The sequence below is a fragment of the Schistocerca gregaria genome, chromosome 6, assembly GCF_023897955.1.
Source record: "Schistocerca gregaria isolate iqSchGreg1 chromosome 6, iqSchGreg1.2, whole genome shotgun sequence".
NCBI classification, from domain to species: Eukaryota; Metazoa; Arthropoda; class Insecta; order Orthoptera; family Acrididae; genus Schistocerca; species Schistocerca gregaria.
Genome location: NC_064925.1, coordinates 254,166,663 through 254,184,599, shown reverse-complemented (window position 1 = coordinate 254,184,599; position 17,937 = coordinate 254,166,663). Strand labels below are relative to the sequence as shown.

Here is a 17,937-nt window from a genome sequence, read left to right as displayed (position 1 = left end):
GTCTATTGTTGATGAAGGCCTTAATGGCTGAAAGCTATACCTGTGAGAATCTTTTTGTTGTGCCTATCCGCTATATAAGTAACTGAGACCAAGATTTTACACTGTTGCTACCAGAGCACAGATTTTTACTCAATCCACCATAGAGATGTTATGTGGTTAATATCACACCCCATACTTTTTCATGCTAACAGACATGGTTGTTACTGTGTCAGAGTGGTTGTTTTGCAGTTGTGTTGGTCTTATAAATACTGGCATAAAGATATTTGTTAACCTCAGGAATTATGTAATGCTTTAAAAAAACATAAAAGCAAGTTTTCCTATTCCAAATAGACCATGAGCCTTAACAGTTGTTTAATATGCTGACTATGTTAAAGTTTGATAAATTATAAAAAATATATTGAATCATCTTATGCTTCTGCATAAGGAATACCTACTTACCAAGTATTCTGAAAATTATTTTACATTATAATAAATTATCCAAACTCTTAATTAGTGAATGATGTCATAATACCCATAAAAATTAGGGTAGCAAAAGTACAGTGGCAAACCTCAGAATCTAACAAGCCCAGAGTCAAACCTGCCACAGGAAACATGATGGTATGGAAGTTCATATGTTAATTATCTCTTATATTAATAAGTTTCAGGTAATTTAAAACATGTTATTAAAGAGTTAAATTGCAAGCTTTTTAGTGCTGTGTCATTTTACCCAAATATTCTGATTTTGTACGTGACACATATCAATGGAGAAACTTGAAGTATTAGATTACATCCACAAAGGAAGGGAGATGAACTGTCTTGAAATTATGGAAATAGACACATGTCTATAAACCCAAGCCTAGTACTGAATGACCAGACACAGTTCCCTCATTGACCACTTCTGACTGCAAATACTACTCAAAATCCCATCCAGGCCAGGTTGTAAATTACCCCTCTTACCCAAATGCTCCATTTCCTTTTCTCAGTTACTGTGATTTCTCTTGTTGTGTTAAAAAATTTGTCACGGCTGTATCACTCACCTGCTTGTTATCACTATTATATCATATCTTTTTGCAATTTATTATCTATTACAGACAAGATTATTTTGTTAAGCCACTTTTTTGGAATATGTCACCAAAGATTATTGTTCAGTTATGTTCTTCTATATACAACTGTTGTAATTTGTCTGTTGTTCATTAGTCAATGTGTTACATATTTTATCTTAGTTAAGTAATCATAAATTGCTTTTACACTGAAATAACCAGACTTGTTTTATTCCTGTTCTAATATTAAAAACAAAGATTCCAAGACTTACCAAGCGGGAAAGCGCCGGCAGACAGGCACATGAACAAAACACACAAACACACACACAGAATTACGAGCTTTCGCAACTGGCAGTTGCTTCGTCAGGAAGGAAGGAAGGAGAGGGAAAAATGAAAGGATGTGGGTTTTAAGGGAGAGGGTAAGGAGTCATTCCAATCCCGGGAGCGGAAAGACTTCCCTTAGGGGAAAAAAAGGACAGGTGTACACTCGCACACACACACACACACACACACATATCCATCCGCACATACACAGACACAATTCTGTGTGTGTGTTTGTGTGTTTTGTTCATGTGCCTGTCTGCCGGCGCTTTCCCGCTTGGTAAGTCTTGGAATCTTTGTTTTTAATATATTTTTCCCATGTGGAAGTTTCTTTCTGTTTTATTTACATGTTCTAATATTAACATTTTCATCTCTGGAAATGCATATACTCTGTATGTGCACTAGTTTAAAATCTTTGATCCAACAAAATTTCTCTGCATCACATGCTTCTCTTTGTACCTAATGATGATGTAACAGCTGAAAACTGATTCATGTATCAAATAATAAATATTGTAGAATATTACACCAGTGTTATGTGTGTTTCATTCATAATGTATAAAATATTCTACCAAGAACCAACAGAACAAGTCAATCAATGCAAAGTTATAAACATCTTCAGACACAGTTTATTCAAATATTATCTATACAGGTCGCTGACGATGCTTATACTGTAGTAGCTTCCATGAAGTTTACTCCCTAGCCAAAAATTTATATTACATAAGTAAATTTGGACATGCCATTGTGTTTCACCATGAGATTAATACTGAAGTCAGCAGCTATTACAATCCTTTTCCTGTTTTGTTTGTTGAGATTTTTGAGCAAGCACTGAACATTGACTGGAGCAGCTTAAATTTTAGCTTTCTCTGATACTAAGTAAACAGAAACTTGTGACATTTATGTTCCTTAACTCGACACAGCAGCTTTCATCTATACACTTTTCATTCATGTAATTAAGATCACTTCTTATCTCATATTTTATATCAGAATGAGTAAGTATGCATGAGTGTGCAAGTGATTTCTCACATAAAGCTGTTGGCAACTATGAAATTTTCACTTTTATTAACAATTTTAATATTATTGTATGTAAGCCCACGTTCATGGAGGCAAATAATACCACGTTAAGGGAAATGTTTATGGAAGATGAGTATGAGAATAGGAATCAAGAGTATCACATGGAACAGTAAAAGAATGCCCTCATGTATGTAAAAGAGACATGGAATCAAATTTAAAACAAATACATTTACATCAAGAGCATCAAAATAACAGTTGATCCAGGTTCTTGTGGCAGCACTGACTGATACTTAAGTCTTACCTGAAGATGGGTGTACATGTTTTAGAATGACTTTTTCACTCTGGAGCAAAGAAGTACTGCAAAAAATTTTATTAGAAATTAAAGTTGTATGCTTAGCTGGAAACTCAAACTTGGATTTTCACCTTTCACAGGGAATGCATGTTTTCTTGTACATCTAACTGATATGACTCAGTCAAAAACTTCTTTATAGTTACTTCATCTGTAGTTTTCCTATCTCCGTTCCACATTACATTCCTGCACATTCAGACAAGAACTTTCACTCATCTCTCATACTAGCAAGACCAATTTCGTAAACTCTCATAGCCACTAATCCAAAGAGAACTTTCCTTTTATGATTTCTTTTTTTACATTTTGTGGGTTTTTGTCTTTTCTTTCCTTGAGTGATTCTTTACCATTACCTTCTTCTTTTTACTGTATATATACTAATGCATGTCCTCTCAGTGTTTCTGCGTGAAACATATTCTCTTATCTCTGTCACTTCTAACTTCTCAGGCTTTTCAATCTCATCCATTTCTAACATGTGACTGGGGCTGTCCTCTCATCATATCATGATGTATCTGTGTTGATTTCCGTACACAATTCTTATTGTAACTTTTCTGCCCTTCCTGCCTATTTCCAGGTCAAGGAACCTGAGTATTGATCCCACTTTCCTGCAATGCTGTTACTGAGAAATTTAGCTGTATTTCATAGCAAGGCATATTTATCATTATTTGAACAGTCCATCCACTGACAAGTCACAATTTTTGTTTATCTGTGAAATTAATAGCTCTCTTTTGTGATGTTCATGTTTTAAAAGTCATCATACATATAGTATAAACCAGACCTCCACCAACAAACCTTTAGACGTTGTTCAGAGATACCTTGTGAATATTTTGATATAATGACCCATGGTTTCTGGCAGCTCATTACACAGTTTTTGCATTTCATTCTGTTTCTTTCCCCAAGTAGCTTTTATCTGTGCACCTCTTAAGGTACGAGGGTGAGTCAAATGACAACCTTAAATATTTTCTTAAATATTATTTATTGTGCAGAAGTGGTAAAAAGCTGTATCACTTTTCAACATAATCTCCCCCACACTCAATGCAAGTTCTCCAGTTCTTACAAAGTTCATAAATTCCTTTTGAAAAAAATTCTTTTGGTAGTTCGCACAACCATTCATGCACCGCATGGCGTACCTCTTCATCAGAACGGAACTTCTTTCCTCCCATTGCGTCTTTAAGTGGTCCAAACATATTGAAATCACTTGGGGCAAGGTCTGGTGAGTATGGTGGATGAGGAAGACACTCAAAATGCAAGTCTGTGATTGTTGCAACTGTTGTACGGGCAGTGTGGGGCCTTGCGTTGTCAAGTTTCAAAAGGACACCTGCTGACAGTGATTCACATCGCTGTGATTTGATTGAAGGCTGCAGATGATTTTTTAGGAGATGTGTGTATGATGCACTGGTGACCGTGGTCCCTCTAGGCATGTAATACTCCAAAATGATGCCTTTTTCGTCCCAAAAGAGAGTCAGCATAACCTTCCCTGCTGATGGTTGTTTGAAACTTCTTTGGTTTTGGTGACGAGGAATGGTGCCATACCTTGCTCGCTCTCTTTATTTCCAGTTGGTGGAAGTGAACCCAGGTTTTGTCCCCAGTAACAATCCTTGCAAGGAAGCCATTACCTCCTCGTTCAAAGTGCCGAAGAAGTTCTTCACAAGCATCAACACGGCATTCTCTCATTTCAGGAGTCAGCTGCCATGGCACCCATCTTGCAGACACTTTGTGAAACTAGAGCACATCATGCACAATGTGGTGTGCTAAACCATGACTAATCTGTAAACATGCTGCAATGTCATTCAGTGTCACTCAATGGTTTTCCTTCACTATGGCTTCAACTGCTGCAGTGTTCTGTGAAGTCACAACTCGTTATGCCTGACCTGGACGAGGAGATCTTCCACTGAAGTCACACTATTTGCAAACTTCCCACTCCATTTGTCGACTTGTAGCTGTGACAAACATGCGCCACCGTACTGAACCTTCATTCGTTGATGAATTTCAATATGTTTCACAACTTCACCACGCAAAAAAATGAATAATAGAACGCTGTTCTTGCCTGGTGCAAGTCGTAAGTGGGACGGCCATCTTTATACTGATACGGCACCCTCATACATGCACAACAGTACAAAAGTTGATGATCTGCACTGTGTGTCTTTTTTTAGAACAAGCTTCTCTCACTAATTCATGGCAGTTGTGGTTAACAACAGTAAAACCCACTTTACTCTTCACCGGCAAGCTCACATTCAGTACTGTTCATTTCTGTCTTGGGTTTGTTTTTTTCAGGCAGTGTTGTATATTAACAGTGATACAAAGAATGATTTTACTGATGAAAAGTTGGTTGATATACATTTCATGTATGGATTCACTGAGTGCTGTGGAAGAGTGGCACAACACCATGATGTGCTGTTCCTGCAGCAGTGGCAACCACATTCCTTTGGAATTGTCTGAGAGTTGCTGCATTTCTCTGCATTGTGTTGTACAGTTTGGTTATAGTGTGTTACAGGCTTCTTCTCTGTTGTGAAGGTATTTTCAGAGAAATAACAATGATTGTGGTAGCAAACCGAATAAATAATAAGTACATTATTACTCCGTAATGAGCTACCAGAGACCATGGGTCTCTTGTAGTAAAATACTCAGATGTCCCTCAGCAACCTCTGAAAGTTTGTCGGTGGAGTTCAGGTTCATCCTGTGTAACTTACCATGTCAGACAGTGGAGAAGTACTGTGAAATTGATACTTTTTATCAAATCCATGTAGGTCTCAGTGTTGTATTGTTCATAAAAATCTCTTTTGCAATAAATGTAAAATATTGTCTGTCTTCTTTATAGGGTGTACAAATTTAGGTGTTTTTCTCTGTAACTTACAAAATAATAAGTGAGAGAAACATTTATTTAAATACGTAAACATAAGAAAAGTTTCCCTTTCAGCAGAGTTATGAACATAGTTTATTTACTTGTTTTCCAGAGTGTTACAACAGTGAGTTATAATTTTTCTATCATGTAGCTGATGTATTTAAATCAGCTGTGTAGAAATCAGTCTATGAAATTTCTGTCAATTTTAGTTAGGGAGTTTGAAACATTCAGAGTTGTAGGGGTGGATGCAACATGATGTACATAATTGGTTGTGTTCAGATGAAAGTTCTGGTGTCAGTAAGTTCATTTAAAAGAATTGTTCAAACAAGTATTCATTTTCACGATTGCACAACTGAAGGCACCTTCTAAATGGCCTACAGATGAGATGCAAAGTCCCTGAGGTTACGGAGCTACAGTGTTCCTTGTAGCAGTGTTTGGAACCATGTTCAGGTAGGCTGCAGAATGTATCCTTGCACTGCTATATGCAAGGCTTCCTACAGATATATTGACATGTTGCTGACTCTTGGCGATTACCAACGCAATAGCAATGAAACAACTGTGGCTTATGTTGTGAGATATCAAGGTTGTTTAGAAGGTGCAGTGAGTTGAGCATTCAGGCATTTATTTGAACACTTCACTTGAATGAATATTTTGCCACTGGAACATCCATTTGAAGACTGCCAGTTATGTAGAGCATGTTGCATCCACTCCTGAAACTTTGAATGTTTCTGTCTCTGTAACTGAAACTGGTAGAAATTTCATAAATTTATATGTGCACAGTTTATTTAAATACATCAACTACATGGTTGAAAAAAAAGTTCTATTTAAAAAAGTACAACTCATTGCTGCAATTGTCTGTAAAATAACTAAATAAATTATGTTCATAACTCTACAGAAAGAGTAATGTTTCATATGTTTACCTACCTAAATAAATATTCCTTTGATTTATCATTTTGTAAGTCACAAAGTAAAATACATTATCTGAAAAATCCCTGTATATCTTCAGTTTAATCTAATCAATTTTCATCTAATTTAACAGGTACATGTGTTGGCTGTTGATGATGGAATACCAGCAAAAACATCCACTGCGACTTTGTATGTTGTAATTGAAGATGTCAATGATAATTTTCCTCACCTTCTGGAAGATTATAAATCTGTATTACCAGAAAATATGCCTCCAAGAGAAATTATGAAAATACGAGCTGCAGATGATGATGACTATATGAGACAAAATGGCCCACCATTCTTCTTTAGAATGGATCCTGCAGCAGATGATCATATTCATGCCTCTTTCACTGTAGTTTATGAAAGAAGTAAGTTCTTGGTTTCTGCTTTGCTTTCATACATGATAAGTGACTTTATTTTAGCACAGGCACTACAGGAAAATTAAGTGTGTTGGTCATTAGTGTGGCAGTGAAACAATTTTTGCCTTGAGTATAAGTCAGCTAGCAATGCCTGACACTTATTGGTTGTTTTGTTGTCAGTGATTAATAGCACCGGTGTCTCAATGCTGACTGTATTCAGTCAGAATTTTTCCCATTCTCTGTTATTCCTAATAAATTATCAATTTACTCTGGCAGATCCTTGTTGAGTCATGTCTTCTTTTACATATTCCTCCTCCTACTACTACTGCTACTAATGAGCAGTCCATTACAATTCTTCTAGTGGCCTTCAGCTATAAACTGGGATTACTCATCTTAATATAATAGAAAATTCTATTTAGAATATAAGCAATATAGTCAGGACAGTAATACGTCTTGGTGTGGAAGTCTTTTGAGCTCTACATACATGCTTAAATTAGAGCTGACAAATGTTGTGCATTTCTCAAACACAAAGGTCAGTATAGAGGATGGCTGTATGTACGTACTCCAACAAATAATGCAAGTTCAGAAACAGATTTATAGTCATCAGCTTCTTGCTTATGTACCTATACTGCCAGAAAAAAATAATAGACCCTTTTAGAGGTTCCCAATTGACTCAAGATTTATTGTTGCAACAGTGCATAATGGAGTACATGAAATGACTACGAAACTTCCTGGCAGATTAAAACTGTGTGCTGGACCGAGACTCCAAACTTTACAGAAGCTCTACTGCGAACCTCCTTGGAAGGTAGGAGACGAGGTACTGGCAGAAGTAAAGCTGTGAGGACGGGGTGTGAGTCATGCTAGGGTAGCTCAGTTGGTAGAGCACTTGCCTGTGAAGGCAAAGGTCCCGAGTTCGAGTCTCGGTCCGGCACACAGTTTTAATCTGCCAGGAAGTTTCATATCAGCGCACACTCCACTGCAGAGTGAAAATCACATTCATTAAATGACTACGTTTATAGATCAGTAGTGCAAGCAGATCTGAGCTACCAGGTATTGACCCATGCTGAAACACCCATAATAGTATGTAGTATAGCCTCCATGGGAAGTAATGCAAGCACTTACTCTGTCATCCATTCAATCATACAGATGATGAATACTGTCCTGGGATACATTATGCCATGCCTGCTCAACCTGTTCACATAGTTTCGTACGACTTGTTGTCTACCAAATCATGATTTAGTTTTCATCTCATCATATCTCACATGTGCTTGATTGAAGACAAGTCCAAGAGGCTGTGCTGGCCACGGGAGTTGTTGCATAACTTGCAGAGAAAGTGGAGTCTCATCAGCAGTGTGTTGGCAAGCATTATCCTGTTGGAACAACACATCACCTTCCTGTTGCAAAAATCAGTTGAACAACATTCTGCACATACCGAGTGCTGTTTAACATCCCCTTCAGAAGCACCAAAAGTGAATGAGAGTTGTAGCTTATCGCACCCCAGACCATAAGGCCTGGATTGCAGCCAGTGTGTCTTGGGTGAATGCACTCTACAAGACAGTGCTCACCAGGTCTACATTGTATGTGCAAATGACCATCACTTGCATGAATGTAGAATTCACTTGCATCACTGAAGACCACAGCAATTCATTCCATCTTTCAAGTGATCCTCTGATGGCACCAATTGACCGATGCACATTGATGCTGTAGCACGAGTGGAAGAGAGGCTAGAGGTGCGCATGCCCATAGTCTCATTGCTAATAAATGGTTCTCAACAGTTCATGTTGACATATTTGGTGTCACAAGCCCTCTTACCTGTGCTGTGGTAGCTGCATGATCAGCCACTACTGCCCTTACAGTATGATGATCCTGGTGGTCATCTGTGCTGTGATGACATCCAGAACCTTGTCTACAGGTGTGATAATGTTCAGTGACCACTGATACCAACATCATTGCACAACTTACACAGCACAATGCCTGTGATAATTCTCTGAAAGGACAATCCAGCCACCCAGAAGACAACAGTCTGAGTTCTTTCAAACTTGCTCACTTGGCTGTAGGAAGCATGGGCACCTTGATGTCATGGCTGCCTGCTTGCTTTATAAATTTGCATCCACACAGCCTTCTTACTGTAGGCATTCCCTATTAAATTGTAGACAGGTGGCACTCTTGTGGCTGTGCCACTGTGCTATCTATTGGTGGACAATGTTGAAACCATTATCAGTGCATCTACTATCCCCCATGTGGCGTATGTGTCATCAAATCAAAATCAACATCTTCTTTCGAGATGTACTATTTTTTCTCCCCCATCAGTGTATTTGTTGTTCCAATCTTCTTCTCTCTGGCAATTGATTGATTTGACTCTCTTCTTATAGCATTACTTATACTTACCCAAATTTTACTTTGTAAGCAATGGAGAGAAAAATCATGGCCCCTCTGTCCAGTTGTCCTCTGTTGCTCCTTAGCCCTTCTCCCTCTTTTAACTTTTCTGCCTCTTCTCAATGCTGTTAAGCATATCTTGGATGAAAAAGACTGATCTATATACACCTTTCACCGAGCACTGACATTCTATCATAAGTAGTGAATGGTGTATTTTGTAGCATAGTAATTTCTCAGATATTATGGGATTTAACTCTTTCAGACCCCCTGGCTGTAATTGTGTACATTAAATTTTATTGTTTTTTAGCTGTAATAGAAATATTTTTCTGCAGTGGAAATCTCATATACACATTTGTGAATGTTCCATATTTTAATTGTGGGCAATTGCTGCCAACTGTTGGGTTTCTCAATAAAAATATTAACAAGTCAGTGTAGCAGTGCGCAGCAGCTGCCAGAATACATATAAGTGGTCAGTTAGCTATATTCCACTGTATAGATCAACATTATTTTTATTGTTATATTTATGGTGGTTATTCAATGATCAGTTTATTTATTACAACAGTGAATATTTCAAAATTAGTTATTGTAGTCCATAAAAAAGAAGCCAAGTGTACAAAGTATATTTTGAAAACAGGTACAATCTTTGTATAAATCTTGCATTAAAACTAATTAAAAAATCACATAAGAGCAATGCAGCATAAAGAAAAGTTTTCTTCATCGAGAAAAAAATTCAAGTGTGAGTGGCTTAAGCCTAACACTTTATCACTTGGGCTTTTGAGGATCACTGCAGGAGTATAATGGATTTTCACTTAGTAACATGTACTCGGACATGTACTTCATTTATCTTGTTACCTGATCTCAGTTATAGACACTGTCACCATTTCTGAGCAAGCACTTGTTTACCCAGTCAACTTTGACCATACACACATGATTCATTGAAAGTATAAGGCAAGTGTGTCCTCCACTCGTACAGCTAGAAAATTTGCAATGTCATAAATTAAAAGCTGTGTCAATGCCTGTAAAGTTGCATTTCTCACACTGTGAGAATTAGTGTGCTTGTTCCACAATACTTACATCTACTTAGACTTTCTCTTCCCACTGCAAAGTTAATTGTTCTGTAGGTAGTGGGGAGCAGGTGTGGTAATTACAATGATAAATGATCACTCACACCCCCATTAGTAAATATGAATACTTTTATTCTCAAAGTGTATACACAATGTGTCTAGCATAGAGCACATGCTACAGGGAATTGATCGGACAATGATACAGTTGTTCTTGCTGCGGTAGGGCAGTGATACTACTGGGGGGGGTAGAGCCAGTGGCTCTACATCCCCACAGTTCTATTGAGACACATTTATATGAAAAAGTCATAGTTCACTTAGCCCTGTCATATAGTAATTTATTAAAAAGAATCACACTTCAGTAGTTCATTTAATTCAGTCCATAATGAGCATCACCACATCCAACAATCACTAGTTCCAATGACAATAACAGTACATATTCTTGCTAATGAAAACCTAGTTCATTTAAAATGTTTCTTAGTTTGAAGTACTGTAATCACTCACAAGTCTTTAAAAATTAATGTTAATGAGTGTCATACTTATAGGTGCAAGTACTTTCAGGTACAAAATGTGCATGACATGATATGAGCCAACTCCAAGATTTCTCACAACATAAATCTTACTCACAGGCTGTCTACCCCTGAACTGTCAGTTTCGGGTGGTGTCTGGATGCTTGTAGATGGGCTTAAGAATGAACTCTTATGTTGTAAACTATATTATGCCATGAAAATTGGCTAGGCTGGATTTCTCTATTTTGAATGAATTGCATGAACTAATGTGATACAGCTTGTAGAAAATGTTTCGGGTTAAGAATCTAGATAAATAAATGGACACTATTATTGTTATGTGACAGCTCCTTGTTTACTTGTATAAGTACCATATTGCAAATTATAGTAAATCAGAAGAAACTATGACTTTGTTGGTTAATTAATTAGTGCTGTACATCACTCTGTACAGGGAAAATTAAATTAACAAAAGCATGTAAACAAAAGTCATACTCTAATAGTGGCTCTGATGAAATCTGCAGTCGAAAATAGGACTGCTTATGAAGTTGAACTAATTACCTCTCCATTTAATTAGTTTCTGAGAATTCAATAGTGTGGTGATTCTTCTGGAAAGCCTGGAATTCTCAGGGAGTTACATCTCATCTCAGGCAATTTCAGGAATTTCATGGAATAAGCAGAAATTCTGCATTTGTAATTTAAAATACATAATATTTCAAACTGTGTTTATTATATTAACATTATTACATGTAAATTATCAGTGTTTAAAAACTGCACTTAAACTACAGCTTATGGCTTGTATATAGCTCACCTGAGAGGAAAGAAAAGTCATTACTCTCATATGCCCCCTGTCCCACCCACACTCACCAATAATTTAGCAGGGGCTTCTTGACACAATCTTAATCCTTGCATCTGGAATTTTCAGATACTTTTTTTTTCTCCATGTTTGAATAGCACCCTGTTTAAAGTATTTCACTGGAGAGTGGGACTGTAGAACTCTCTGTTCGTGTGGGTCACTCTTCTCAAATATATTGATTAGCTAATAGCATTTTCCATTTACAAACTGTAATGGTATTTTCTTAGTTATGAGTGCTCTAATGAAAACTAATTACACCAGTGTAAACAGAACAACCAAAATAATAATCTGAACAATAAATATGAGTGAAATCAAGTCTAAATAAGATCTTGAGATTTTTATGTAAGTGTCACATGCCAATAGATAAATGCATTGAAAATAATATAAAAATTAGCAGAGAAAATTTGGTTAATTTTGGGAGCAGAAAAAATATAACAGATGGGAAGGTTCAACCACGCTGTGACACAAGGTGTTGAAATATTATTGGCACAGTTTTCAACTCAAAGTGTATCTGGTGACACTGACAATGTCTTCTTGGAACAGTAACCACAATTTATATATGATCCCCATGTCCTATCTCCAACTGGTGTCAGTGGCTCTTCATATTCACAGTGATGCGGTAATGACATTGTTTCATACTGCCTAGAGTCTTTTGTATTTGGGTGGAGCTAGACGTTGACACCCTGCAATGGTTCTGGAGCACAGAGTCCTATTGGTAGTGTGCTGTTGTGTAATAGGCATAACAGGTTATGTACTGTTGGAATTGAATAGGTCCTTATCCTCCTTCATCAACCTTGTCATCTCCTCTCTCCATCATTGCTAAAAGTGATACTTTTCACACAACGCAGTAGTGTCAGCAGTTTTACCAATGTGGGGACTCTAGTCCCCTCAGAGGCATATTCTATTTTATCAGAGACAGGGACACCTGTCACAGCAGTCATCTTATATGCCTTCTCTGATGTAATTTCTGCACATCATTCTCAGTGGGCACGATCACAAGTCAGCTGTCAAACAAAAGGAATAGCCACCACCAAACTGTTGCCAAGAGCAGAGTTGCCCACCCAGTGGCATAAAACACTGCTGAGCACTACATGCTTGATTTCAATGGCTGATTCACAATCCATGTCATCTGGATACTTCCTACCAGCTCCAGTTCCTCTAAATTACATGGATGGGGGTTGTTCATGCAACATATCCCATGTTCCCCTTAGTCCACATGACTTCAATCTCAACTAGCCTCTGCCTAGATTCACCTCCACCCATGCCCAATGGCCCTAACCTCACTCACCCTGCAATTATATCCTCCTTTCGACAGTCTCTGACTTCCTCTGTTCTATCTCCGCCTTTCAACCCACCCCTCTACATCATTATGTGCTGCACTCAATTCCCCCTGCCTATGGCTGGACAAAGCTTACATTGCCTCACAACTGTCCTATGCATCTGATGCCTCTCCCACCCAGCCATTAGCTATCCTTTCACAACCCTCTCTTTTGCTATCCATCCCCTCACCCCCTGCACTCAACACAAGCTCTCACCCCCAGCTGACCTGCAGTGCCAGCACAATGTAGTTAATTCATCTGAAAGTTATCAAAGTGTTTTGTTTTGTTTGGATGACAACCAACTATTTGGCAAGTTGTTACCCTTGTTCCTGAAACTCAGCCATTATCACCATTAATACAGAAGAAATAAAGTTCTATATATATATATATATATATATATATATATATATATATATATATATATATATTAAAAACAAAGCTTCCAAGACTTACCAAGCGGGAAAGCGCCGGCAGACAGGCACATGAACAAAACACACAAACACACACACAGAATTGCCTTTAAATATGTCTGCTTGTGTCTGTGTATGTGCGGATGGATATGTGTGTGTGTGCGAGTGTACACCTGTCCTTTTTTTCCCCTAAGGGAAGTTTTTCCGCTCCCGGGATTGGAATGACTCCTTACCCTCTCCCTTAAAACCCACATCCTTTCATTTTTCCCTCTCCTTCCTTCCTTCCTGACGAAGCAACTGCCAGTTGTGAAAGCTCGTAATTCTGTGTGTGTGTTTGTGTGTTTTGTTCATGTGCCTGTCTGCCGGCGCCTTCCCGCTTGGTAAGTCTTGGAATCTTTGTTTTTAATATATTTTTCCCATGTGGAAGTGTCTTTCTGTTTTATTTACATCATCATATATATATATATATATATATATATATATATATATATATATATATATATATATATCATTGTGTGCGAAGGCATGCTGGAATGTAATACCTCTGGATTGCTTATGTGAAAACTCTTGAAGCATTTTAAATAAAACAAATGTTATTAACATTCTACATCTCTATTCCTCATGTCTACATATTTATTTCTCAACATAGTGATCATGGCAAATGAACACATTTCTCTCAACTAGAGACCATTTTGTTGAAACCATCACTGTATAGTGGTTGTTGACAGAGCCACAACCTCACCTCTCCTTGCACTGCTTCATCACTATCAAAGGGTCACCCTTGAAGGTGTTCTTTAAGTTTAGGAATGGATGAGAATTGAATGGGGCCAAGTCAGGACTGTACGGTGGCTGATCAATGACAGTGAATCCAAGGCATCGGATTGTTGAAGATGTTGCAATGCTCATGTGTGGTCTGGCATTGTCATGCTGAAGGAGAGGGTGCTCTCCATGTGTGGATGAACTCTTCAAATTCAAAACTCAATTATAGAATACTGCCTCTCTTGCAGTGCTTTGTTACATGCTACTAGTCAGTGCTTTGTTACATGCTACTAGTCAGTCCCCTCTAGTAGCGGGGTGGCAAAAATGTAAGCATGAAGAATAAAGATGAGGAATGTTAATAATGTTTGTTTCATTTAAAAAGTTTTAAGAGTTTCACATAAAAAATTTAGATGCCTTATTTTTCATCATACTCTCATATAATTATTTTTAGCTTTTCCTGTTAGGTAAACTTTTCTTAGATACTTTTTATGTGGCTGTTCACGGGCAAGGCATTTACGACCATAGCTTAGCTGTCAGAGTTGCATTCTCCATCAGTGCATTTGCACATGCTTATGAGTATGCATATGCGTACTCATTCTCATTCTCTCTCTCTCTCTCTCTCTCTCTCTCTCTCTCTCTCTCTCTCTCTCTCTCTCTCTCTCTCTTTCTCTTCCTTCCTCCCTCCCTCCCTCCCTCTCCCCATGCAGTTACTTTTCTTTTTTCTTCCCTGCCACTATTTGTTTGTTCTACCTTTTTTCACTGTTTCATTTAAAATATGTATCTGTAATGTCTCCTGAGCTTTGTCAGTTATATTTTTATGTGTGTTGTAGAAGATATTTTTAGTTTTGTTTTTTCTGATTTGTAAGTGAAGTCAGTTCAAACAATGACTGCTCATCAAATGCTTCATGTGATGTGCAGTAACAGCAAAAAACATCATTTTTGTTTTTGTTCTCATTACAAAAAATGTGTTGTAAGATTATGTATAGGGTACAGGTAGTAGAGCTGGCTGAAATTTGTGACTTTTATTGAAGTTGTTGACAATAGCTGATTAAACAGTATATCCAACTGAAACTGAGCAAAGTTTATACCATGTCATGTTATTTTACTAGTCCGCCACACAGCAGAGTTACACAGTCATTGTTGAAATGTTGGTCAGTCTTCATATTTTACCTTCTCCATTAACAGATATAATGGGAAATGAATATAGCAGCACGCTAATTTGATGGTTACTCTATCTGTTTGGCACACAAGATTACTGTTCAATCATTTTGTTTTGCAACTGGAAAAAAATGTTTTCCATTTTACATTTTGTAGCTTTGTTAACTCTACGTATATTCTACAACTCCCACAGAGAAACTAATTGTGATAAAGTCTAATAATACTGTGAATTTACATGAGTGACCAGGTCTGTTTGGATGCCTAGGGAAAAACAGGCCTGGAAAAGCTACTTTAATCCACTAAGAACCAAATTTGATAGGAAAAATTTTGCATGCTTTGTGCACACAATATCAGTTGTTTTGGTTAAAGTTGTGTGTGACAAGCCTACAATTTCTGTATCAGTGCATGGAAAACAAAATCAATAATGTTGTTGTTGTTGTTGTTGTTGTTGCCTTCAGTTCTGAGACTGGTTTGATGCAGCTCTCCATGCTACTCTATCCTGTGCAAGCTGCTTCATATCCCAGTACCTACTGCAACCTACACCCTTCTGAATCTGCTTAGTGTATTCATCTCTTCGTCTCCCTCTACGATTTTTACCCTCCACGCTGCCCTCCAATGCTAAATTTATGATCCCTTGATGCCTCAAAACATGTCCTACCAACCAATCCCTTCTTCTAGTCAAGTTGTGCCACAAACTTCTCTTCTCCCCAATCCTATTCAATACCTCCTCATTAGTTACGTGATCTACCCATCTAATCTTCAGCATTCTTCTGTAGCACCACATTTTGAAGGCTTCTATTCTCTTCTTGTCCAAACTAGTTATCGTCCATGTTTCATTTCCACACACGGCTACACTCCAAAAAAATACTTTCAGAAACAACTTCCTGATACATAAATCTATATTCGATGTTAACAAATTTCTCTTCTTCAGAAAAGCTTTCCTTGCCATTGCCAGTCTACATTTTATATCCTCTCTACTTCAACCATCATCAGTTATTTTACTTCCTAAATAGCAAAACTCTTTTACTACTTTAAGTGTCTCATTTCCTAATCTAATTCCCTCAGCATCACCTGATTTAATTTGACTACATTCCATTATCCTCATTTTGCTTTTGTTGATGTTCATCTTATATCCTCTTTTCAAGACACTGTCCATTCCGTTCAACTGCTCTTCCAAGTCCTTTGCCGTCTCTGACAGAATTACAATGTCATCGGCGAACGTCAAAGTTTCTACTTCTTCTCCATGAATTTTAATACCTACTCCAAATTTTTCTTTTGTTTCCTTTACTGCTTGCTCAATATACAGATTGAATAACATCGGGGAGAGACTACAACCCTGTCTCACTCCTTTCCCAGCCACTGCTTCCCTTTCATGCCCCTCGACTCTAATAACTGCCATCTGGTTTCTATACAAATTGTAAATAGCCTTTCGCCCCCTCTATTTTACCCCTGCCACCTTCAGAATTTGAAAGAGAGTATTCCAGTCAACATTGTCAAAAGCTTTCTCTAAGTCTACCAATGCTAGAAATGTAGGTTTGCCTTTTCTTAATCTTTCTTCTAAGATAAGTCGTAAGGTCAGTATTGCCTCACGTGTTCCAACATTTCTACGGAATCCAAACTGATCCTCCCTGAGGTCCGCATCTACAAGTTTTTCCATTCGTCTGTAAAGAATTCGCGTTAGTATTTTGCAGCTGTGACTTATTAAACTGATAGTTCGGTAATTTTCACATCTGTCAGCACCCGCTTTCTTTGGGATTGGAATTATTATATTCTTCTTGAAGTCTCAGGGTATTTCACCTGTCTCATACATCTTGCTCACCAGCTGGTAGAGTTTTGTCAGGACTGGCTCTCCCAAGGCCGTCAGTAGTTCTAATGGAATGTTGTCTACTCTGGGGGCCTTGTTTCGACTCAGGTCTTTCAGTGCTCTGTCAAACTCTTCACGCAGTATCTTACCTCCCATTTCATCTTCATCTACATCCTCTTCCATTTCCATAATATTGTCCTCAAGTACATCGCCCTTGTATAAACCTTCTATATACTCCTTCCACCTTTCTGCCTTCCCTTCTTTGCTTAGAACTGGATTGCCATCTGAGCTCTTGATATTCATACACGTGGTTCTCTTCTCTCCAAAGGTGTCTCTAATTTTCCTGTAGGCAGTATCTATCTTACCCCTAGTGAGATAAGCCTCTACATCCTTACATTTGTCCTCTAGCCACCCCTGCTTAGCCATTTTGCACTTCCTGTCGATCTCATTTTTGAGACGTCGGTACTCCTTTTTGCCTGCTTCATTTACTGAATTTTTATATTTTCTCCTCTCATCAATTAAATTCAATATTTCTTATGTTACCCAAGGATTTCTAGCAGCCCTCGTCTTTTTACCTACTTTATCCTCTGCAGCCTTCACTACATCATCCCTCAGAGCTACCCATTCTTCTTCTGCTGTGTTTCTTTCCCCCATTGCTGTCAATTGTTCCCTTATGCTCTCCTTGAAACTCTGTACAACCTCTGATTCATTCAGCTTATCCAGATCCCATGTCCTTAAATTCCCACCTTTTTGCAGTTTCTTCAGTTTTAACCTACAGATTGTGGTCAGAGTCCACATCTGCCCCTGGAAATGTGCTACAATTTGAAACCTGATTCCTAAATCTCTGT

At 37.9% G+C, this 17,937-nt stretch overlaps 1 protein-coding gene across 1 annotated transcript in view; it reads left to right on the top strand.

Annotated features, from left to right (window-relative positions):
• LOC126278818 (neural-cadherin-like) overlaps positions 1-17,937 on the top strand; it is a 157,233-nt gene that overhangs the window by 9,399 nt on the left and 129,897 nt on the right. The window contains exon 5 of the mRNA XM_049979092.1: positions 6,579-6,852. Coding sequence (XP_049835049.1) covers positions 6,579-6,852 — 274 coding nt within the window. The remainder of the gene's footprint in view (positions 1-6,578; positions 6,853-17,937) is intronic.